Source organism: Drosophila miranda, chromosome XL (assembly GCF_003369915.1).
Source record: "Drosophila miranda strain MSH22 chromosome XL, D.miranda_PacBio2.1, whole genome shotgun sequence".
Taxonomy (NCBI): Eukaryota; Metazoa; Arthropoda; class Insecta; order Diptera; family Drosophilidae; genus Drosophila; species Drosophila miranda.
The window spans coordinates 8,159,474-8,184,450 of NC_046673.1; the positions used below are offsets into that span (position 1 = coordinate 8,159,474).

Sequence of the window (24,977 nt, forward strand, 5' to 3'; positions counted from 1 at the left end):
TGAATTGAAAATATACTCGATTAATATTATGCTAATTTAATTGGTAGGCAGTTGAAATAATTAAAAACAGGCTCTGGAATTATAATGCTTGGGCAGCCCATCTATTAGATATATGTACAATATGTACATATATACTTATCTACATCCGATATCCGATCGATCGGTTGGCGAATTATGTGTATATCATATATTTAGTCAATTAGATGGGATGAGATTATCCTCATCCATTCTTGTTTGATATTTAGCTGCAAACATTTCAAATTAACTTCTGGTAGTATTTCAATACACTTAAAGAGCAGTGCACTCTGGAATACAAAGAAAGCATTTCGAATCATCTCTCTTACAGACTAAATACAAGTAGAACGAAGGGGAACGTTGTGAGTTGCTGCTGCGACCGCAACTCTACATTTATACCCGATACATAGTCAGTATGGCTACATTGAGTGACAAAGAGTTCGTGCGGGAGAGACGTGTTTGAACATGTCGTCCGGTGCTGCGTTGGCACTGCAAATTGATTTGTTCCGTTTGGCTATAAAAATGATCCGATTCAGATCGAATCAATCCAGATTCGGCAATCTGGTAGTTATGGTCATTCTCTATGATTGGGGGTTTTTAATTTTCCCGTATCTTCAAAATTGTGGATGCCACAGATTTTCGTTTTTTGTGGGGCCGTAAAGAGGTGGGGCGAAATTTTGAAAAACACTTGTGCAGGTTCAATATCACAGGAGTGTAGATACCAAATTTGGTTGCCCTAGCTCTTATAGTCTCTGAGATCTAGACACTCCCTTTTAGCAATCGGCAAGCCGCCATGAAACGTGTTTGTTAGAGAGAGAGAGAGAGAGAGCGAGTACGAATGAAACTGTTTTCTTCATCCTGGCCATAATAATGTTACGAATAAAATAATAATGAATAAAACTCGATTCATAGAAAACGATTGACGGACATGTATGTATTGTATATGTACATCAAAGCGTCGTTAAATACTGTCCGATATACGAGTATGTTTTATACCAAAATGCAAAGATCGAAGGATATCAACCATACCAATGGCCAGGAGGAGTGCTACGGGAAAGGTCAAGCTATCTGCCCATATGGGTATGTGCGCAAGTATGTATCTGTGTTGACTGAAAATTTATTGTTTTTGTCATTAGCGCTGCGCAAATTCGTGGGACGTTGGTGGAACGTTGGAGGATGCGCAGAGGGGGTGAGCGGGTGTTGGGCTCTAGGGGTCTTGGCCAGAATTGATGTCGATGAGTTTTCGTTAATGTCCGAATATTTATTAAATGGGATTGGTGAACGGAAATGCTCTGTATACTCGTAATGGTCGTGGGTCCAGAAGCGATCGCCGCTTGTTAATTGAAAAGGAAGATGCGGATGGGGTATAACACCGTCGAGAGTGTGTCTATATAAGTTTTGAAAGTCGTGCTGAGGTATTTTATCCATTCCCGTGAGAGAGCCGGACAGTTTCAGATGAAATGCTCCACGGTTTGGATGGCCCCGGATTCACCACACTTTCTGCAGCTGCTGCTCTTAACGATGAAATAAATAAACTGGTGCATATTTTCGTAGGTAAAATGCTGAATTTGTATTTAGCTTGGCTCGATAAAGGACGTTTAATATGCAATCTTTTATTTATCTTAGTTCTACACAAATCTAAAAACAATTTTTCTTCTTACCTTCTTATACCTTCTTGAACACGGTTTAAATGTACATACTCGTATGCTGAATTCTTAACTTTTCTAAGCCGTTGCACATTTTATTTGTTTAGTTACTCAACGGTTTAAGATGGTAGTAGGGCTGCCGCCAATCAATGCGTTTATATTTATTCTTCTGACATTATATTTAGATGTTTCCTTTGTTAGAGCATCTCCCAGTTTCGTTATGCGAAGGAGCGAGCAGTAAAAAACGTTACATTGATTCAGTCATGAGCCTATAGTCGTATATGTTATGTACATATTCCATTCTAGTACAATATTTCAACTTCGTAGGAGACTTGCTCCCAAATATTCGATTGTTTTCCTTGGCTTGAAATTTGTCTTACCTATTTATGTTTTGGCAAGTTAATCAGTAGATGAATGAAGATCCTCTTGGGCTACTGACATGATGCCCGAAATTATTATAAGCGTCTGCAGCCTGATGGGATCATGCTATAGTGCCCTGGTAAACCTGCTTTCAAAATTGTTCGCCTTTTTCCGTATTTGGTGAGTTCGGAAGTAGATAAAGAAAATACTTTCAAATGACATACGGCATCCTCCACAGGTTTATGTACCACTGGACTGCCTCCTCGCCCAGGAGGAGTCTGCGTCGCTACCTCTACAAGATCGATCTCCATGTGTGGCAGAGTATCTATGGAATGCCGGATACCGGTCACGTGGTCTTATTTAATGGTTGGCACAATGACCGCACGGTCGTGTGCGATGACTGCCGGTTGAAACGTGTGGGTGAATTGATTGACCAGGCAAAAATATGCCTGGACGTGGTGCTGCTGTCCACCGCCAATGTCCAGTACCTTGACCGCATGTTGGGTGCACATAATCGGGGTGTCAATGTGCGGGTTCTCGCCAGCGAGGAAATGCTCGCGGCTAATGGGCCAGCGATGCAGCTAATCAGCGCCTTGGGTGTGCCGGTGCGCGGCTTCCCGATCGGTGTAAAATTCGGCTACAATTTTGCTATAATAGACAGTGAAAAGCGAGCCCTGGGGCTAGAGGCCAAGCAGGATACGATCCACACCTGTCTTTGACGTCTAAGGGGCAACATGAAAGGGTGTCTCAACTGGATCCTAGCTGCCGTGAAGCGGAAACGCGATTATAGGCATGATAATTACCACTAACAAATTTTCTTTGATGAATGGGACATCTTATATCCCATCACCCCGCCTTACTTCGCAGAACAAAATTTTTTCTAAGTTACACGTTAATTCAATTACATATATCTTATTTTAATGATTATTCGTTGCCTTAAATAAACGTAAATAAAAGTTTGTTGTTTTTTTAGATAATCAGCTCAAAAGTTCCCATTTGTGTAATTATGTACATGTCTGTGCATAAGCCTGTGCATCAGAAAAACTTGGCGAAAATCTTGTACATAGATAGCTGCCATAGTCCCGAAGCTAAAATTCTATGGTAGATATCAGCACTCAGCTTTCTGATAGGAAAAAACAACATGCTTGATCGATCAAGCAAAGACGAGCCGCTCTGGGCGAGCTTTTTAAGCTTTAAGCTTTTCAGCAATGTGTGCACATGCACCGGTGAAGAGTTTTTGCTTTTTTCGGAGCTTTTGAATGCGTTTGCAGTTTCGCTTTCAACTGTACTGTGTACGAGCACACGATTGTGATTCACACAATATCTTATGATCAGTAAATCAGCTATACAAATCGACCAGACATTTCATGCATGTCATACAAGGGAATGGTACGCGTATGTAAACTTTGACCCCGAAACTATAATAGCTCTCCTCTCTGACTGCTATCAAATTCCGATTCAGTCTCTCTTTCTGTCTTCGTCTGTTTCTGTTTCTTGGTTTTGTTATTCTTATTTTTATATTGGCAATCGGACAGCCGCATTGTCGGGACAATTGGAATGGAGGCAAGGATTTTAGTGAGCTTCGTTCTGTCAGCGATTTGCATATCGTGGCCCTGGCTTTCATTGTTGTTGCCTTCAATGCAGTAAACACTTTTATTGTTGGCCACCATTTGCGCTGTGGTCTCCTTTGCATCGCCCTTGCAGTAGGTGACATTATTTGTATACTCTTACAGAGGGCCTTTGCGATTTAGCTGAGAAGTTTGGAAACCCCAATCTGGTGTACCTCTGTCTGTACATAGTTTGTATACAACATATGCCTTTATATATAAGCCTGACCAGTGAATCTTTTAAGATAATGCAAACTTCGGCTAAAAGCAGCCAAGCAGCGGATAGCCCAATTGTTCCAGCTCAAACCGACCGATCACTGGTGACAACTTAAAGTGTATTTAATCCTTCAACTGTCCAATCCTTGCCTTTTTGTCCGGTGTCTCCCTGTCCCCCCTCCCCTGTCCCATCTCCCTGTCTCATCATTTTCGCATTCGACGTGACTCACATAGTATGAAGAGCAGACCAGACTGTCAGCGACGAGCGGTGGGCGGCGGGGCGGAAGCTGCCGACGCCGCTGCTGCCAAAATTGTACATGCCTTGACATCAGCACAAACAGAACCAAAAGACAATGCGGTAGCAGGGCGGGTGCATGCTGGAAGCAAACCTCTTTCTGACTGCTGCACTTCCGCTTTCAACGTTTTACACTTCAATTATCTTCAATTTTCGGGGCGAATGTCTGTCTTCAAGAACAATGGTCTTGCTGATTGGAATTCTTTAACCCAATGCCACACAGACACACACACACACACACACACACACACACACACATATGGGAAGTACGAAGCTGGGGGGACAGTGTCTGGTTCTGGCCATCGATGGGAGGGGGAGAGAGGAAGACCTGCAAGACAGCTACAAATGCGACAACATTGTTGCCCTTAGACTAACCAGGACCCACACTCGCATCCGACCCCATGAAGTGCTGCAACAGCTGTCGACAAGCAACTGCCACGGAGGCGGCGGCGGAGGCGGTGGCGGTGACGGTGGCGGAGGGAGCAGTATCTTGAGCGCCAAGGGAAGGTAAATCGAACTGATGCAATGGCGTTTTGCTGATGGCATTCACTTTATTTTCGATTCGATTTTTCTGTTTCATTCTATTGCTATTGTGTGCGAATTTGTTGCAATTTCATTTTCTATTATCAAATAATTTTGGTGAATTTTCAAGCAAACAACAAGTAGAGGGAGCAGTCAGTAGTAATTTGTTGTTGGGAGAAATTTTCGAAGAATTCGTATCTAGTAAAAAAGTTGCTCTGAGCTTCCTCCGATTCCCGGTAAGTATCCAATTTTACGTGTATTTATAAAAGAATAATGAAATCCATAAATATTAAACTCAGGACAGGCCCGTAAGTCTGGCGCAACAGGTCGAAAATATTTGGTCAGTCCTTGGACAGGGAGATGTCATCTTGCGAATCACAATAGTCATGTCCCTTTTCGTCAGCACTGCGGCGGGACTGCGTTCTTCTCCAACAAAAATATACACCAGTTTTCCCAGCACGTCCTGGGTACACTTGCAACCGCAGTCCTCCAGCGACTTCAGTCCTCCTTTTTCTAAAAAAAAAACTATAAAAAATAATTTTATTTGATGACAAAATAAAATTCAAGCTGATCGCAGGCGAATACTTACCTCCAGCTGCATGTTGGATATCCCTCGTTCCCATATTCGGGCGAACAGCGTTTTGAAGTGTTCCTCTCACTTTTGCCACCCTCTCATTCCATCTGGGATCACACTAATAGTCGCTGGGATGGACTAGCCTGGACTGGAAACCACGAGGCAAACTAGTTGGGCCTGAAAAAGCCACACTTGGGACGAAGTCGCGAACAGCTGAGGCTGCTTAGCGAATGATGCAACAGAGCTCCGCTCCAATGGCAATGCCCCAAACCCGAACCCAAGCCCAACACATTAGCACCAGCAGCGAGTGTGTGGTGCGCAGCATGCGACGCATCCTCAACGCTTGCGAATGACAAGATGTGCAGTATTGAAATTTAGTCAGGCAACTCGAAAATTGAATGTTGATTTCTTCAGCCCCAACCTAATGCATTCACAATCAATTTCGCAATCTCCGTCATTAAAAGTAAAATTCAAATGTAATTTCACTCTGAACAACGACGTCAAGCGACGGAATGGGGCATGACTATGGGTAAGGGTAACAAAACAATCCGATTGAATGCAGTCAAACAAAGGACCGAGTAAGCAGAGGAATCTCAGTCGCAAGCCAAGTTTATAAAAAATACAAAAAAATTGTGGCCAGTATGGAGACAGAACAAAAGACTAGCATCTGAGCCGAATCTTAAGATACCCTTGCAAATAGCTTGTTCATAATCTCGATGTTAGTTCCGGCATATATTTCGCTCAGCAAAAATATGGGTCCGTATAGAGATGTTTTTAGATGGGGAACTCTTTTGTGCAGAAAAGTCTGACGGATGAGGGCAGTACTCACATAACGCTATAAATTTCTACATGAAATGGACTACATGAATCGTCTCTTTAAAGTATTAGAGTCCTATGGGTCCTAGGGTATTCAAAATGATACAGGCGAGGAGGAGGCCCGTGGAAATTGACAAAAGCAAACGAAATCAAAAAGTGAGAGACGAGAAACGAGAAACAGTACTGAATATTGATTGCGAGAAAAAGCTACCAGCTCCACTACTGTTACCCATTCTCTCCCCTGCCGCCCACTCACGAATACAAAGAGTAACCTTTCCCCTAACTGGGAAATCAAATTGATTTCGAAATCCTTTCTGGGCAGGAGGGAATGCAACAGAGATAGGAGATTGGGGATAGGAGTAATAGGAGATGCAGATTGGGAGAGAGATGAAGCGAAAGCGTCACGGATTCAGCGGGAGGCCAGCAAAGGGGGCGGCGGTACGGTGAGGAATGCCACGACATGTCCGACACATCACCTTCTAGAACTGGGCTACTGCCCATTGCTGGTGTTTTTTTTTCGTCATCGCATCGCTCCGCCTCTGCGCTTCACAGTGCTCCGTAGGGGTGTGATTTTTGCCCATTGTCGTGTTGTAAGAGGCTTAAAGCTGTTTCTTTCGAGTCATTGATTTGTCAAAACAGAGTTCTGATCCGCAACGGATTCATGCAATCGAAAAAAAAGAGTTACATTGGGTGTTTGTTTACTGTTTATTTGTTTAGTGACAAGTGTTTGGATGCACTATTGGAAACAAAAACGAGGGGGAACGTTGTGAGCTGCTGCTGCGACCGCAACTCTACTCTCTCTATGGCTCTCCTCCGGCAGACACCGCTAATACTATCAGTCTGAGCGTGTCGTCGGGCGCTGCGTAGCCACTGCAAATTGATTTGTTCCTTTTGGTTATAATAATGATTCGATCGGATTCAGATTCATCAATCTGGTAGATATGGTCATTCTCTATGATTTTGCGTTTTTAATTTTCCCGTATTTTCAAAATTGTGGATGCCACAGATTTTCGTCCTTAGTGGGCGGATAGGGGTTGGGGCGAAATTTTAGAAGACTCATGTAACAGTGAGATCTAATGGGAGTGTGTTGCTCTAGCCTTAATACGCTCTGAGATCTGTGGATGTAACACATTTTCGTCCTTTGCGGGGGCGGAAGGGGGTGGGGCGAATTTCTGAAATACACTTGTGCAGGTTCGATATCACAGGAGTGTGAATACCAAATTTGGTTCCTCTAGCTCTTAAAGTCTCTGATATCTAGGCGCTCACTTTTAGCACTGGGCAAAGCCTCGTGCCGAGGCCGTTTCGGGGTGGCTGCCAAAGTGGAGCTCGGAACTCTGGCGGTGGCGCATGCGCCTATTGGAAAAGCAGTCTAGTCAAGCCTTGTATAGGCCCTCACACACCTCCTGGCTCCAGGGGTATCTACTCCTGTATTCTGTCGGTTCTTCCTGGAAATGGAAAAAATTATTCTTTTGGTAAAAACAAAAAGTAGATTTGTATATTTTTGATTGATTAGTAATAAAGAATAAGTTGCAATTACATATGTACACTTCCATTATTAAAATTGAATCTACATATATTTTAAGAAATTCAAAGAAATATTCTGATCTATAATCTACAGAATAATTGAATATTTCCTACTTAACTACAAGAGATTGTTTTACTTGAATCTCTCTTTTGTACAAATCAATTTCAAAGCACTCTCTCTTGACGGCATTGGACCAGCCATACCCCCATCGGTCAGAGATTTCGGGGCTGTCGCCTATCCTCGACCCCACATATACGGCTCCTCCCATTTTTGTTCCTCCATCATTATGTGTACAGGCTCTAGGTCTGGTTCTGCTTCTGGTTCCTTGTGTGGCCTGTCGTCAAATAATTCTACATTTTTCATGCAATCATTCTAAAGCTACAGATAGAAAAAACAAAAGCAAATAAAAGGTAAAGGAAAGGGCAACCACCATGTTTAGTTTTTTGTGCCTTTTTTCTCATCTTCCGCCTTTTTACTATCTCCGTCCGTCTACTATCCGCCCCGTGCAATTTTACATGCATAGTGGAAGAAATTTCCTTTGGAGTTCCATTTATTTGTTTACGGGCTTATCTGTTGCAATGACCTCTACGACTAATAGGACACGCAACTAAAACCAGGAACAAAAAGTTGAATATGTAGATAGATATGCCCGCCACACTTTAAATGCTAATAGATATGTAATGGGAGAAAATATTTACACTTATGTTGGCCAAAAAAAAAAGGAAAAACAAATCGAAGTGGAACAGAGAAATAAATGGCAGCGAAAAAATGGGCATGGGTTATAATCAATTCAGTAAAAATACTAATTGGCGATCAAAAATCTGTCTCTTTTGTATTACCAGAGTGGCGTCTGATTTGTTCATCCCGGTTCTGGCAACTGCTCGGACTGCTTTTGCTGTTGGGTTTTTGGAAATTTTCCACTGCTACCTATGTACAATTTACATATATGCCGTGTCACCCAACCACCCTCAGGTTCCAGGAGGCATCCCCAAAAAACATACCCCACATCCCCATTCCACTATTAAATTTCCACATCGCATCCCATTCGGCATATTATGAAGTAAACATCACAATCGTTTGTACAACTGTTGCCAATCTGACCCCAACGCAGAGCCGCGTTTCCAATGGTATTTCCGCCCAAAGCGAAATGTTACCATCGCCACTACCAGCACCTCCACTTACCTCCACCCATCCTCCCCCTCGCCGATTCCTCTGTCCTGCAGTTTAGTGAGGAAACGACCCTAGGGGCTGCTGCAATCACAGGAGAAAAGCAATTTTTTATGCTTCGTAGCTGTGCGTTTTACTGTACCCTTGAAAAAGTCATAGCGGATATACACAATCGCTGAGACGGAAGGATTTCCTACCCCAAAAAAGAAGGATATTCCTAATCATAAGACTAGCAATGGATCAATCCTCATTTATTAAGATACTGGCTAAATTGTATTCGTGAATATTAGTAACCAAGATCGGAACACTACATCAAAAAGATCTAATCGAAACGATAGCTTAAAAAGTCTTTGTTTTATCAGAAGATATGACTAATACATGTCTGTAATACGAGATAAGATCAAATTCGGATACTTATACATAAGTGTGCACAGTACATACGAGCTTCCACCGTAACATGTCGAAAAATTAACTCTATTATAAATTGAGGAAATGTGAAAATGTTCATAGGCTTCTCAGACAAATTTGATACAAATCGAGGACGGATAATAGATTCCAGACAAACGAGGGATCAGCAGGGTATTTAAAGCGTCGGTCTAAATTTTTTCGCGTTTACTTTTCATCTTCATGCTCTGCTCTGCATTTTCGCATATTTTTCGCTAGTTTTGTTGACGTCACACGTGTAAGTGTATTTGCTTCAAAACGGATTGAAGCCAAAGCTGCAGCTCAGATGTGTTTCTGGTCGCTCTCAAATCAATCTGAGACTTTGGATTGTTCACAAAATATATGAAAAAGTAAGTAATTGAAGTCGAACGTATTAAAGGAGCTATAAAACAGTTCAATATCCTTATAGAATTCGCTTCAAACCGTCAGAACAATCAGAACATGGAACCAATCGAAGAAGCAGGTACATTATAAATAAGACGGAGAAGAGAAAGGATTAAGTGGATGTGGCCCCCTATCAGACAAATATGTCTCAAACTTTGATCCGATACTCAAACCGACCACATCATCAAGATCCACTCGATCCTTTCTCTCTTATTTGTACACTCTCTGTCCTCCCTCTTGTTATACCCGGTACTCAAAAATAGTATAGGGGCATATTAGATTTTTGGTGACACTACTCGTGATTAGCTTCAATAACCGAGTCGATATAGCCATATCCAGAGCTCACCTAGATCTCTGAGACTACAAGAGCTAGAGCAACTAGCTTTTGATATCCAGACTCTTGGATACATACCTATTGCTCGTATACTTTGATGGGTATACTTGAATAACTCTATCTCACTAAAGCTCACATCTCTTGATTCTATCAGATAGAACTGCAAGTGCTTATGCTGTTGGCATTGTGCTTTTTTATTGGTTATTTGATTAATGTATTGATATTGAGAAAAATGGTTCAAGGTGTGGCCATGTGAACAGACGGGAAATCCCTCTAGTGCGCCTTCCTCAGCTACTTTAGGCGGTTGATCTTCTGGACGAGGCGTGCCCACAGAATGAACGAAAATGCGGCGAACATCAATGAGGGGTTGGATGCGAATTTCTTGGCGTTTTTGAAGATTCCATTAGCGGCTGTGCACACCGCTTGGCGAACCGGAATCGGAAACATTTCCTTCAATCCCAAGAAGCGCTCCACCAGCGTCTCGTCGGTCTCGTCATCGTAGACTCCGTTATCCATCTTGTCTTGTAAAATACTGTAAGTATTTCGAAAATAACAATTTGGGAGTGTCTGAACTCTGTAATCGTTTGTTTTAAAATGACTTTAGACTTTAGGCAACTAAGAGAAGTAAAAATTTCAAAGGTACACATTTTAAAAATGTCTCAAAGTGTATTGTAAATACGTAAAAATATCGTATTTACTGTATCAGGAAAATATTAATTTGAGAGAGTGACTGTGGGAAACATAGAGAGGGGTAGCACGACCGCTGCAATGACCCTCTCTCCACTACTCTTTATGCCAAGGAAGTAGCATGCAGCCGTTTTTCACATCTCGCTCACTCCGCCAGGCGGCACACTGATCGAAGAAAGAGTGTGTGAAAGAGAGCGAGCGCTTGAAAGATATAATTTTTTTATTTTGGCTATAATAAGAATGCTATCTGATTTTATGACTGTTAACTATTAAATACGATAATTCTGACTAATGTATTTATTTACGAATAAGTAACGTTAGGACAGAATCATTCTTTGCGCATTTCATATCCTTCACTCAATGCCAGTAAAGCGGATTAAAGTTATTGGTGTAGCAGTATTGGAAAAGAACAGAAACATAAGCATAAAAAACAATATACCACATGTATTCGGTATGATTAATGAAAACCTTACATCATCTACATACATTTGTATTTAGACAAAAAAAAAACACATGGGAGGGCCATCTTTGTATACCCTTTTCCAGAGACATCGCAAATATGGCAGATTTCCATATGCAAGGGATAAAGTTTAGCACTCGTTTTACTTGTCAAAAAACTATATATATTCATATATTCAAGAATACCTATACTATTGTATGTGCTCGTACTGTCGTGTATATTTTGTGGTTCCTTTTCTGCGTTGCAAGGGCATACACATTTTATTTAATGTGTTGAGTGCATTCAAAATGTAAGTCCCTCAAAAACAAAATTCTTACAATCACTAATATTCTGTCATGCCAATTGGCATTCACCTTTGACCAAACTACTATTCTTAAACGCATACATACATACGCACTGAAGTATGTATAGCCATTTGGCAAAACATTTATAATTCATTTTGCCATTGAGGACTTAATCCGCTTATGGCACAAGCGCCCACAAAGAGCCCAAACGTTTTATTGAATATGCACAGGCAGGGCAAAAAGGAAAAATGATGAAGCTCACTAATTAGTCAAAGGAAAAAACAGTTTACAAATGTTTTTGCAAATAAATATTTGGGGCTGCGGGTACTTGTATATGAGCAGGACTGAAAGGGGCAGGCGGCGTTGTGTTGCGACAACTTATGCTATACACGTACATCGTCACTTGCTTAATACGAGAGGTGGGATGGAGTGGGTGGAGTGCCCGGGTAGGCTTGGGGTCAGACCGGCCGCACAAGCCGACAAAAGCCAGGCACAGAGACAGGAACGGAGACGGGGACGGGGATGGGGATGGGGACGGGGACAAACAAACGCTGCGGGTGGGCGAGAAGGAGACACGCATAGCCGCAAGTCAACAGCAGGAACCCGCCGCAAAGATCCAAAGAACAGGCATGGCGCCACCGACAAGGACGCCAAAGTCTTCGCGCGGTTAGCAGCTACCTTAGCATGTCACAAGCATCCGATCCAACACAGCCCTGAAGTTGTGTTGCTTTCTGGAACTGAATCGAAGCTGAAGCTAGTATCGTATATGGAAAATAGCTACATCCATAATAAACCCAAATTAAGTCAGCAACTTAGTTTTTGCACAGCTTTTGGAACTAAAAATAAGCTTGATCTTAAAGCAAAGACATTTCGAATCTGTACAAATTTGCAGTCTTCTGAAAGCTTCTGTGGGAAACGATTTTTTCAATATATCCTTTTTTTGCTTAAAAATTATTATCATGAAGAACATCTAAAAGGGAAGAACCAATTTGCTTGGTTCATGGAAATGTATAAGGGGAGACATTAAAAATACAGAAAAATAAACTCTACAAAACCGCATGGCCATTTATTGATAATTATGATACTCCATAGCATAACCCTGTATATTTATCAACTTTCATTCGAACCTACTAGATTGGGATTGTTTTGAAAACTTAGTTAATATTCTTAGAGAGAAAAATTTAGTAGAGGATAAAAAGATTCCGAAACAGCACTTTCTAAAGTAATTTCATCCTCCTTCCGTTAAGTGAAATCCCACTGAAGGTGTCCTGGCCGTTAGCAAGCCAAGTGCTCAACACTACCATCTCTTGCAGCCTCTGCTCCAGTGCCATATAAGCATCCGCACCATCCGCACCATCCTACCATCCTACCATCCTACCATCAGTAGCATACGAGTCGGGAGACTGCTGTCGTTGCTGTCGTCGTGAAGGTGTCGTGTTGAACATGTTAGGTGTCTTGTCGCTTATCATGTTAAGTGGGTGCACCCACGACTACGTGCCTAGCATTTGAGCAGAGCAGGAGGGCGGCTAGATGGGGATGGGGGGCAAACAGCCATGTGTCTATGGTAATTTTCATAGAAAATATGTAAAATTCTCAAAACACACAAACAGACGACAGTTAGAGAGAAATAAAAAGAATATGCATATAAAATGCAAAAGAGAAAAAAAAAACTGAAGAAATTAGCAACAACATTTGCCACTCATCCTGATGCTTTGCTTGCTTCGCCCCCTCCATCCCCAAGCCAGCAGCTCCTGCTCCTCCTTGGGTCCTTGTCTGCCACTTGGCCTACTCCTGGCAGCTAATTTTTCCTTTTTAAAGTGATGCGACTCTTCTTCTCGCCCCTCTGAGTGTCTTGGTGCTGTTGATGCCAGGACAAGCTCATTTGCACCTCATTAAATGCTGCCACTCGACCTGATGACGACGACAACAACGACAATAAGTGGAACAGTAGTATCAACGAAACAAGAACCGACGGCGGCAACGACAACGACAACGACTAAGACTACGACGCAGGGAGCCAGGAGCTAAATCAGTGCTCCCCAAACACATTTCGTGAGGAATACTTATTCTTAGAGGATTGCATACGTACTCGCACTCTCGAATACTCACTCGTATACTCGTGTGTTTGTACATGTGTATGAAAGGCAAGCTAGAGGAACAGATACCTGGAGAGCCCTGAATGAATGTTTACATCTCGCGGGCTAATGAAGACCTCGCGGCCCCCTGCCAGAGGGATCGTGTGTGGACTCGCAGTTTTGTCAATTGATGAGATTTTTCAAGGAGCGAAAGGGATTGGAGTGAGCAAAGTAGTAATACTTACCCTACGATTGGAGGAGAACATTTACAAGGATTTCCCTCTGCTGGATCAGATTTGGGTCAGATTGGATGGGTGAGAAGATAGAACCATTACTAGGATGTGCTCATAAACAGACCGGTTGGACATATTAGAAACTTACAGAATTATGAATAGTAAAGGCTCATAGTAAGTATAGAAGGAGAGATAAGTCAAAGGATCGAGTTTTATATATGTATAATGACAGAAGATAAGATCGAAGAGGCTAAGCGATCATTGATGTTGGCTTTCAATGGATCCAATGATAGAATATTCTACATATATTCTATGGGATTATTACGTTTAAATATTCCTTTTATGATCCGACAGGATTGTTAGCTTATATCAGGATAGAATCGTTTACGTTAGCAAGCCTTTTCTTAGTGTTTGGGCCAGTAGTGCCTAGTTAGTTAGGCTTGTGATGGAACAGGGTTCGATGGTTGTGGCCGCATTATCAGGCACTTAATAGGCCCGCTCTGGGCTGATCAGCCGAGCATCATGCAACATGGAGTATGCATCATGCAGCATGCAGCAGCTGCATCCAATCATCGCCATTATTACAATATGAGAGGGGCCTTCATCCCCCACCCCACCACATCATATGCTGCCTCCTGCTGTCACTCCCCGGGCCTGGATCCCGGACCGTATCTGACTCGCGATGCCCATTAAATCAAATTAAGTTAATTTGCCGCACTGCGCACACAATAACGTCATCAGAGAGTGTAATCCTCAATCCTGCCGTATGCCACACCCACCTCCGCTGTGGCAGCCTGGAGCCCCTCGAGTGTGTCTGAGTACTGCTAATAAACGTCATCGATGCATTGATGCATGCCAATTAGCAGGAGACAGCATCAGGCAGGCAGCGCTGCAGGCAGGCAGCGCGGCAGGAAGCCAGGCGGGGCAGGCATGATGGAATTCTGGGAGGGATTCTGTGAAGAGGAAGAGGCATAGGATGTCATCAACAACGACAACGACATTGTCATGGGCATGGGCATGGGCATGGGTATGGGGAATGTAGAGCTGTGGCTCCTCCTCCTTCTCCTCCTCATGTTGCATCATCTTTGGCAAGTGCAGCACAAAAACCCAACTGCAACTGCCGCATTAATTGCAACTGTCAGCCAGCGCAGCAGCGCCAACTGTGACCCGCTTAACCCTTCAAACCACCCATCCATCCTTCCATCCTTCCATCCATCCATCCATCCATCCATCCATCCATCCACAAGCGGAGGCGGCTTCCCTGGACGCAGTCAATCATCCTGGATGGCAATACACGCCGCCCCGAGATGAGCAACTATTTGGAGTAATTTGCTGAACTCGACTTCTGCCGCGACTGGCACTCCATCAAGACCACCGAACCGATGATCACATCGATACCAGAGGGATTGTTGTGGAGCAGAAGTGGAAAAGTTAGGGAGAGAAGTGATATACTCATTGTTGGAGCAGAAGGTTCCTTTATCCATTTCGTATTAACTTAGTTAAAAGCAGAATCTGCAGTAGTCGATTTTACTTATGTTTCCGAATGTTTCTCTATTTAGTCATTAATACCTTTACCTTTGGGAATGATCCAGCCTAACGCCACGAGTATCCTCAGCTCATACACAAATATTAGCATTGCCCAATTAATTTTTGTCCATTCTTTAAGACATCTATAGAGTACCCCAACCCCGCGAAGACATTTCCATTCCAACATTTACGACATAATCCATGAAAATCAGCTCGACAAGTTGACAATCTCCGATTAGCTTCCTGTGCAGTCAGCTCTTTCAAAGCATGAAAGATCATCCATCAGCAAATCATTGACCATCAAAGAGTTATTGTCCAGCCAGGATTCTGCTTTATTTTATGTCTTTTCGAATCTTTTGCCATTTCTTTGCTATCCTTTTTGCGACCAGCTTTAAGTGTTTTCATACTCTCGCACATACATATTCCCCACAAGAGTGAGAGAAGAGAAGCAGGAAAGTTTCAAAAGCAAATTTCCCCGAGGATGTGAAGAGCAGTAGCCAAAGCAGGAGCTGGTGTAGGAGCACTGGCAGGAGCAGGAGCAGGAGCAGGAGCAGGAGCTGGCTGTCGACTATAAACGTCATCGGAATTCCCCAAAGCCATTAAGCGCAAATGTATGCAACACCCAACCCAAAAAACGAAAGGAGAGAAGAACAGAACAGAGCAGAGCAGAGCAGAGCAGACTAGAGTAAAGAAAGCGCAATAACTGAAAAATGTGAGCTAGCATGTCCCGCCAATATCTCAGCCCCTCCCTTTCGGGGGCCCCATGCCCCACCCACACCGCCTCCAATCTTGGCAACACTTCATTAGCAAACGCTGAGCAGGGGCCAGGTCCTGTCAGGACCGCGCGCTTCTTCCGCTCTTCCACTGGCACTGGAACTGACTCACAATAATTTCATTTTGCAACACTATTGGATTGCCTTGAACTAAAAAGTAATTTCATTGATTACCAGCGAGTCCTCGCGTAAAGGATAACAAGCCCAGCCACTCCACTCCAATTCACCCAGCCCAACCCCCAACCACCAACCCCCAACCCCGTCCCAATCCCAACAGAAGCGAAGCAAGCAACGACACCAGCCACTTGGGAGCTGGCACTGGAATTGGTATTGGTATTAGGAGTTCTACGAGGATGGAGGATGGAGGATGGGGGGCTGTGAGTTCTGGCAGTCTGCGGTTGGAGAGGGGTACGTTCGAGCGTTCTGGCGTTCGAGCTGGCGTCCCATTGTTGCCATTGTAAGTAGCACTTTCATAAGCAAACACCAAGCGCAAATCAAAATCGTAAAGCGTTCGATTTCTTAAGTAAATCACATAAAAATAAAACAAGCCATTTACCATCTACCCCATAGATACTCTCCGGCGCAGTGCAGCAGCGGGGAAATAATTTTTCCTAATGGAATGAAGAGCACAAATATTTGTTAGTTATTCTTAGAATGTTTTTTTGCTGGCTGTCGTGCAAGATTTTCATTTTCAGGTGCAGCTACGAGTGTCGCTACGTGCGTTTGTCCCACTGTGCCGGATGGATGACGTCTGACTGGTGACTTTCCCTGGCCCCATCCTGCCCACCCTTTCTGTCTTTTCCACTTCCGATACACTTACTGGGCAATCAAAATATCTTGGCCTCTGCCTCTGTCTCCGGCGCCAAAAATGAATGATTGGATCAATGACGATGAGTGGTTGGTTGGCTGGGTGGGTGTCGATGAGGAATCCACCTCCCGCCGCCCACACATAGCGTTTTAATGGCTTTGTTGCCGTGGGAATGCTTCTGGCTGCCTTTGGGCGAGGGTTCCCCAATGGCTTTAATGGTAAGCTGTCAGGCAGCTGTAGCCCCCAAACTCCACCTCCTCCATTCTACGCGATAAAGGCGAAAATTAACTTATCAAACATACATTACAGGTTAACATTAACAGCAGCATTAACACTAACACCCACACACACGCACACACACACACACACACACACAGGGCCACAGCTGTGAATGATTCCTGCCCAACGCCCAAATATCGGTTCCACTCCACTCCAATGGCTAATGGCAGAAAACGTTCTCGCCCTCCAAATTCCCCAAACAATTGAAAGTTAAAGCGCAGGCGAAGACGAGCAGGAAAACGACTGCCAAAGACCGACAACTAGTCGAGTAGTCAAATGGATGGCCCTGTGGCTGTTACGGGCTGATGATTGAGTTGAAATTGGAAGGCCAGAGCTCCTTAGAGTAAGTATTCCCTTGTTCATAACAGACGCTTTCTTTTGAGGAGAGAGTCATTGTCGACTAAGGAAAAAGATTGTGCTTCAATTCGCCCCTAAACCCATACAAATGTATGTCCCTTTGTGTTACCACATTGATGATTCTTATCGATTGTCCTATGCGTATATTATTTTATAGTAATTCTATTTATTTTATGGATACCTTGAGTATTTTTCTTAATAATAATCTCTTTTGATTGCCTGTTTTTTGCCTGCTCTGTTGATTTTGAGCCAAACTTAAATGATTTTTTGTTTTAAAGCAGTTGGGAAATGGCTCTTCAAAAGCTTCCAAAACTGATTAGGCTATTGTTCGAGTGTAAGCCTATTGCTACTTATGCTCACCATCTGTCTAACGTCGAAATAAAATGATTTAATGGCACAAGCATCGTTTGCTGCCTGGCAACCACTCGGCCTGGCCCGTGTAGCAGTATAAAGCCTTCCTTTCTTCTGCCAGGGACCAAACAATAAGCCTAAGTGCGACCAAAATGCCAGCAGCACATGGACAGCAGCACTATAGCAGTGGGTCCCCGTCGCCATCCCTCCGTCACCCCCTAAACACCAGGGAGCCCGGCACCGACAGGCTGCAGGCGGGGCAGCGTCAGCGTCAGCGTCAGCGGCAGCGGCAGCGGCAGCTGGCAGAAATTATTGGAAAATTCATTAATAAGCGAACGGGAAAATGGGAAAATTGCGCGAACGCAGCAAAACAACAGAACAACGCAAGACGAAGTGCGAGAGAGAGATAGGGCAGACAGATAGACAGACAGTTTGCGTTTAATTGCACCCACATGGACTCATGCTACTCTGATACATACACACCCACATTCACACCCACATTCTCATTCACATTCAACCCACCCTCCCACACATGAGTCCCGGTTTGGGGCTTCTGTTTTGTGTTTAGGCTGCATGAATAATTGCCCAACTGGATCCATATGCCGCGAGGTGCATTTGCTATTGGGGGTCGGAGCGGATCCCGCAGGATTGCCGAAAGTCGAAGCGCCACTTAAATCATCAACAAATGAACGAACGCGTGAATTCATTCGAAACTCGAATATGGGCTATGCATACCAGACATTTTCAGGAAAGGCAGCACAATTTGACAAATTACCACCTGGAGGAAGTTATGCAGTGTGGCTGATGTAATCGTAGATACTTATCCTTTTTTCTACAATATTTTGCATAAACCTTATAAACTATTTAACAAATCAACTACAAAGAAGTACGATGAATCTCTTACTGTGTATTATCTGAAGCAAGGAGTTCCGAAAAACTTGTAGAAAAGAAGTTCAGAAATCTGTTGTCTTAGTGTTTTTTCAGATGATGTGGACCAAGGTTACTCGACCGCAATTTTTCATCACAATCCCTCATAAAACTGACCACAGGACTGGTCCGGTCTGGTATAGTCTGGCATAGGCTGTGCTGGGACTGAGAACTCACTCTAGGTTCAAAACTGCGAAATCTAGCTGACTACGTGCCAGTTGCTGCTTAAGTGAAGCCATATATTTTATTTGGTTTTATTGATTTTATAAAAAGACTATATCCATGAACCAGGCACTGGCTCTGACAGCCAAGTTGAGGCATTTTGGCTTTTAATTTCAATTTGACAAGCAAAACGGTTGGCACTTTTTCCCCTCTCCAAATACGTGCCAAGCGTCCGCAGCGTCTGGGGAGTCACCGTTCAAGTCCGACCCTACGACCCTCCGACCCAGCCAGAGTTCGAGTTAGAGTCAGAGTCGAAATCGGACTCGTAGTCGGAGTCAAAGCTAAGGCGGAGCCACAGACTTAGTCGGAAACAGGGACACGAACTGGACCCGACATTTTACAATAACTCACGGCATTTGATGACGGATTTTAGTTTTTGCTATCTCCGTCGAAGGGCACCTCTGTACCGAATCTTAATCTCTAAGGTCTCCATCTAATATAGCTACGAGGCGCACTGTACGAGCTCGCATACATACGTACGTACTATATGCGGCTATGGGAGTGTATGTGCGAAGTTTTCCTTTTCCCCATGTACGTGCGTTTAAATCTTCGATAACTTTCCCGTCTGTACGTGACTAAAATGGAATGCGACCTATAGAGACTACCAAATGTCCGAACGGGTTGGCTGGTTGGCTATATGTGTGGCCAGGGCTGGGTTGGGGGTGGGTTTCTACGATTTTGGAATTTAGTGAGACACGAGACTTAAAAAAATGAATGAACAATCTAAAGAGGGCAGCACACCACTGAGGCAGAATGGAAAAGCTCGGGCCGCAGAGGAAGGCAGAGAGCCAGGTCAAATGTCTGCCCGGGGGCTTTTGTTTCAGCCAACTCGCCAGCTGATGTCGATTCTCGTGCCTTAGCTGTGACTTTGGAGCTTGACTTTCAGTCTTAAGTTCTTTAAATTACGTGAAAAATGCCCACAAAGTCATAAACCATTGATTTTTAGTGGGCAACGCTCGGCCTGAAGAGATACATTTTATTTTCCAGGGGTTACACCTCAATAAAACCGATTGAGACCGGCCAAAGAGAGAAGTGATTGCTGAATGGGCAGAGACTCAATCCAGGTTCAGCTCTCCATCGTCGAGCGCTGGAGCATCATAGCGGTTGGAGCTCTCTGGCAAATCGGTTTGCTTCCGAATAAAGTTATGCCTAAGTCGCTGGGATAGTTAAACTTCTAGAAGCAAAAAACCACGACTACACATCTTTCAAAGCACTTAATGGAACATTCCCTGTTGGTCTCGGTATGTGTACTGAAGGTGTAATTTCAGAATGGCTCCAAAGATCCTTCTTCTTGCCTTAAACGGTTTAGCATTCCGATTTTCCTTCGCAATAATCCCCGATGGATCTGATTTCGCTGGTAGCTTCCTCTTCTGCTGCCGAGTCAGTAAGCCTGCGCAAGCGTCCTGTGGTTTTCCATGGATTTTTGAACGTAGATATAACTCTTTATCAGTTCCATCACCATTTGTATTCACGCATGTTCAAGAATACCATTTTTGTCCAACCGATGGATGCCGAGTGTTTAGATGATCCATTCCCTTCATGGACATTTTCGAGACTTGTTTCCGGTCTCATTCCGGACACATCTGGCCATACAGCTTTCTTACCCTATTCATTTATCTCGGCCAAGTTGAGAAAGGAACAGAAAAAGATAGCCTTCAGCAGATGTGTGCTCCTGTCTCCCAATACCCAGTACTAATCCACCTCCTTTGGTGTTGAAATGCACGTATCTTTATATATGTGTATGTATGTATGTATACATGTGGGTGGTATACAGACTTATGTATGTATGTGGAGCTGTCGCCTGTGGGGAAAATGTGCAAGCAAAATGCAATGACAAATAGGCGACAAAATGAAATGAGAAATATCCAAGAAGAAGGCACAGAGTCAGAGTCAGAGACAGAAGGAGGACGAGGAGAACTGAAGGAAGAAGGAAGCGTTCCAACCGAGATTAGAAACGCATTTGTTCCAATCAAGAAGCCAGCAAAAGAGAGACAAGAGAGAAAGATACAAGGACATGGAGCAGCTTCGTGTCCTTGCAAAAGCTAAACACTTCCTAAAGCTCAAAGGCAAAGGACAAATGTGTGAAGACAAACGGCCAGGGCACGTGAATATGGTTGAGTCGCCGATGGAGCAGCAGTTTTGGGGCCATGTCACGGCAAGGCCAAGTTTCAATTAATGTTGCGAAAACCTAATTAAGCCATAATGGGCACCAGCTATTCAGTAGCATAAATAACAAGCGAGAGAAAGAAAGCAAAGCCTTGAATACCCTACCTATTCTTATACTCTTGGAACTTTGGAAGAATCCTCAAGAAAAAGTACCGATACGTAACACTTCAGATAATCTTCGTCCTCTGAGGAGTCTTCCAAAGAATCCTGAAAAGATTATTGCTGTGCTATTATTCATCCCAAGGAGCAACTAGCACATCAGAAGAAGCATCCATTCTAGGACGCACTTTACTGCTGAACCAAGTTTTATTTGTACATTAGGTAATTGCTTAAAATTGATTCGGAAACTGGGAGCTTGGCAACACAGCCACCGTGCAGAGTATTAGTATTAGTAATAGACCACAGTCGAAATGTTGGCTACTGTGCTCTGCCCGCCATTTCTCCCGCAGAGAGCAAAAGGACTGAATGGGCGGGCGAATACATGGAATGGAGTGGATTGGAAGTGAAGAGTGGAGAATGGAGAGGAGAAGGAGCGCTGTCATTGCCATTCTCATCTGAATTTCACCAAGTGCCAGCCGACCTCCACCTCTGCCTCCATCCGATCCCATTCCATCAGAGTCATTCATTTCCATTGCTTTGCGCTTCCTTCTATTGTTAAATGCATGAAAAATTGCTGACACGGCCGCTCATCAGTTGAGTCGACTGAAGGATCCTTCAAGGATGATCTGCCCAGGTGCCGTGCAAGGCATAACTCATACGCCACGTTGCTTTGCGATTTATGGCCACTGTGGCTGCAAATGAACAATGCCCGGGGCCGTGGCCATGCCCGTGCCCGTACCTCCTACGGGGACACCTCTTGAGGGAAACTCTTTTGACAAATTGCATTGTCGCTTGTTTATTGAATAGCGAGTCGACGCAACAGAGGAAAAGCCATCCTCCACTACTGGCTGATAAACTAACCAACCAGTCGGTTGAGTAGTGCGTTTCCCAATAAATTGGTCGAACTTATACAAAAAATTATTGTCGAATGAGTTCACAGAATGTCCACAAACTGAAATGGAATTTTAATTTAATTTTTTAAATTATAAAAGTCATTTTGCAAGATGTCTTTATGCAATATTTAGTTTCCTTTGCCTCCGGCAGTAGGGCACACAGGAGCCCAAGTGTCTAACATTCTGTGAACTATTGTGATTTGTGTTTAATTAGCCAAAGGCCATGCCCCTCTTCATCAGGCCGATGGGCTTGGGGGAGAGGGCGTTGGCAGGAGACAGCTGGCCCCATGGACAAAAGTCGCCTCAGGTGCAACGAGAGCCATTTGCATCTTATGGCCCACATTTATCCATTTGCTTGTTCGCGTGAGGGAAATTGAGTTACGGATGAGGATGTGGATCTGAATAGAGATGGAGATGAAGTTGGAGTTGGAGCTGGAAATGTATATGGGAGATTAAGACGCTGTGAGTTTTGTAAGTATTTTTTTTAAGAGTAAAGACCTTAGGTGTTAACTTTTCAGGAAACAACAAAATATGGGACAAATAATTGTATCCAATATATAACCTAATTTTCTGCAAGATTTGCAGTCAATAAAATGTCTACAATTATAATTTGCGCATCTGGTCGGTATTTTTTGTCATATAGCTAGAACATAGTCTGGCTTAATGCCTTATAAAAACTAGAACTGTCTATTAGAATTATCATTAAAATATCATTTGTTCTCCAGGTCTCTCCTTTTACCGGACAAGTTGCTTTATAAAGATAGCTTTCTTCATTGGAAGCATCTATAAAATTGACTAGCAGATTAATGGAGAATACATTGGCCATACATTGGAAATACAATCTGATCTAACTCAATATTTTGTCTTTTTCTTGACATTATTCGCTCTATTTTCTTTGCTTGAGCCCATCTGCAGCTCTTACCATATATTATACATCAATTGATTTACTTAAATACTCTAATCGGCTTTACCTAATTGCCCCCGGAATACTCCCACTGCCATCACCTTTACCTTTACCTTTACTCCATTGACTAGTTCGAGAACAAAAGGCAACAACGAAAGCGAAAATTTGTTACCTTCTTCGGCGCTGCGTGTGCTAAATCGCCGCGTGTTTCCTCCACGGTTGCTTTCCAGCAACAGCGGGTAAATGACTTAATAACCAATAAACTTTTGTTTTATTTATTTGCAAATAAAGCGTTAAATCAGCATAATAATGGAGCAAGGTGGGTGGGACTCCCAGCCCGAGCCGCAGGCCCAGCCGTACTTTGAATCGTGGAAAACTGTGGCTCGGATGCCACCGTGAGGGTGGACGTGGACACACAGAATGGCCTGCTGGCGATTAACGCTACGTCGAGTTCTTTGCGGTAATTGAAGTTTTTGAATAGTAAATAACGTCGTCTTTAGCTGCTGAAGGCCCTCTTCTCCTACCATTGCTCTACATTGTTTGGCTCTGGGTATAACCGACGAGTATACCAACGGGTACGAATAGACGAGTAGTATGTACTCGTATCAGAGGAAGCCCTGAGTTGGCCTAGTACCTAGCACCCTGACTGTCCAAAGGGTCGAGTCGAGTCAGCCACAACAAAAAAACCGATTTGTAAAAATCAATTTGGGGAAATTTACAAAGCCCTTTTAAACTTCCCCAAATTGATTTTTACAAATCGGTTTTTTAATCTGTATGCATCAGAAATATAGTGATATAGGGTACATTTCCGTTGGTAGTCCTGCGTTGACCCCGTATCAAGCATAATAAAAATATTTGCCCAACTGTTGAGGGCGTGCGCTGTGCTGGCAGAAGGAGGTGGCAGCACTCAGGTCCTCGCCCAGGAGTCGACGCTGATTGTGTGCGGCTCACGTAGTCGAACCGCAATAAATATTGATGAGCACACAAACACAACATTAAAACATTGTGCGTAAAATGGTCGAGGTTCTAGGAGAGGAGCCCAGCGTGGGAGGACTCACCTTCCGGGCCCTCGATCGCCTTTTTCCTCTAATTTGTCTCGGCCTTCCAGCAACAGTTAAGGGCAGTAAAATTTAATAACAATAATAATGCTAGTCCAGAAAATTCAAGAACTTCGCTTTATTTTCATACCAATTGCAGTGGGGGTCTCGGGTCCGTCGGGAATATCCCAAATGGTTCGCTAGGGCAGGAGAAAGCTTACGGGAGTGACCAAACACAGAGGGAGAGAGAGAGAGACTAAGGTCGGCGTCTAGGTTGGGGTCGGAAAATCTATTAAATATTTACAGCCACAAAGAGGAAAATATCTCTTAAATAACACTCAAGCCAAATCATAGGCGGGGCGAGGGAGGCTCAAAAAGTCTTGGAGTTACGTACCTACCCATACCCATATAAAACAAAAAAATATTCGGATAAAAGCCCTCTGCGCACAAATATCGGACGACGGCCCAACAGTTTTTTATATATAATACAAAGATACATATGTTTCGCTATTTCTTTATGTTGTGGTTTTCCCTCTTCCCCTTTTACAAAATCGTACTATAATACCCATTAATATGTCTGTACATTTAGTCCCTGATTCCTCAACTACTTATTGCCTCGTCATAGCCTTATCCGTGCATTGATATTTAAATATGGACAGTGTACAGTGAATACCCTCTTCCAAGTTGTTTTGCGGTTGCACTATTAACTCTAAAAGCGACCCTGGCTGGCTTGGTAATTGAATTGACCCAGCGGGGACACGTCTTTGGGCCGTTCAGGTGGTTGTGGGCGTGGGTCCAGAGGTTTATTTAGTTAGCAATTTCTCTAATAGGTTTACACTCAATCTGCGATGCCAGATGGTCGTCCGAAACACCGTCTTCCAACACTGTGCGACAGTGTTTTGTACTTGCGTGAAATGGTGGACAACTTTAACATTGGGCTCATATATCTTCAGGTATAGCTTCTGTGTCGAAAGTAATTGCAGATCAAAT

The 24,977-nt window shown here is 43.5% G+C and overlaps 2 protein-coding genes across 2 annotated transcripts; one reads left to right on the plus strand and one right to left on the minus strand.

The window, feature by feature from the left end:
• The first annotated feature begins 1,954 nt into the window (after positions 1–1,954).
• LOC108165541 lies at positions 1,955–2,972 on the plus strand. Its single transcript, XM_033397412.1, has 2 exons — positions 1,955–2,201; positions 2,260–2,972. Exons 1-2 carry the CDS (start codon positions 2,101–2,103, stop codon positions 2,738–2,740), a joined length of 582 nt encoding a protein of 193 aa, XP_033253303.1. The 5' UTR covers positions 1,955–2,100; the 3' UTR covers positions 2,741–2,972.
• Positions 2,973–10,081: 7,109 nt separating this feature from the next.
• LOC108152167 lies at positions 10,082–10,510 on the minus strand. Its single transcript, XM_017281292.2, has one exon. The coding sequence runs from the start codon at positions 10,419–10,421 to the stop codon at positions 10,197–10,199; it is 225 nt and encodes a 74-aa protein (XP_017136781.1). The 5' UTR covers positions 10,422–10,510; the 3' UTR covers positions 10,082–10,196.
• Between the last annotated feature and the right edge of the window lie 14,467 nt (positions 10,511–24,977).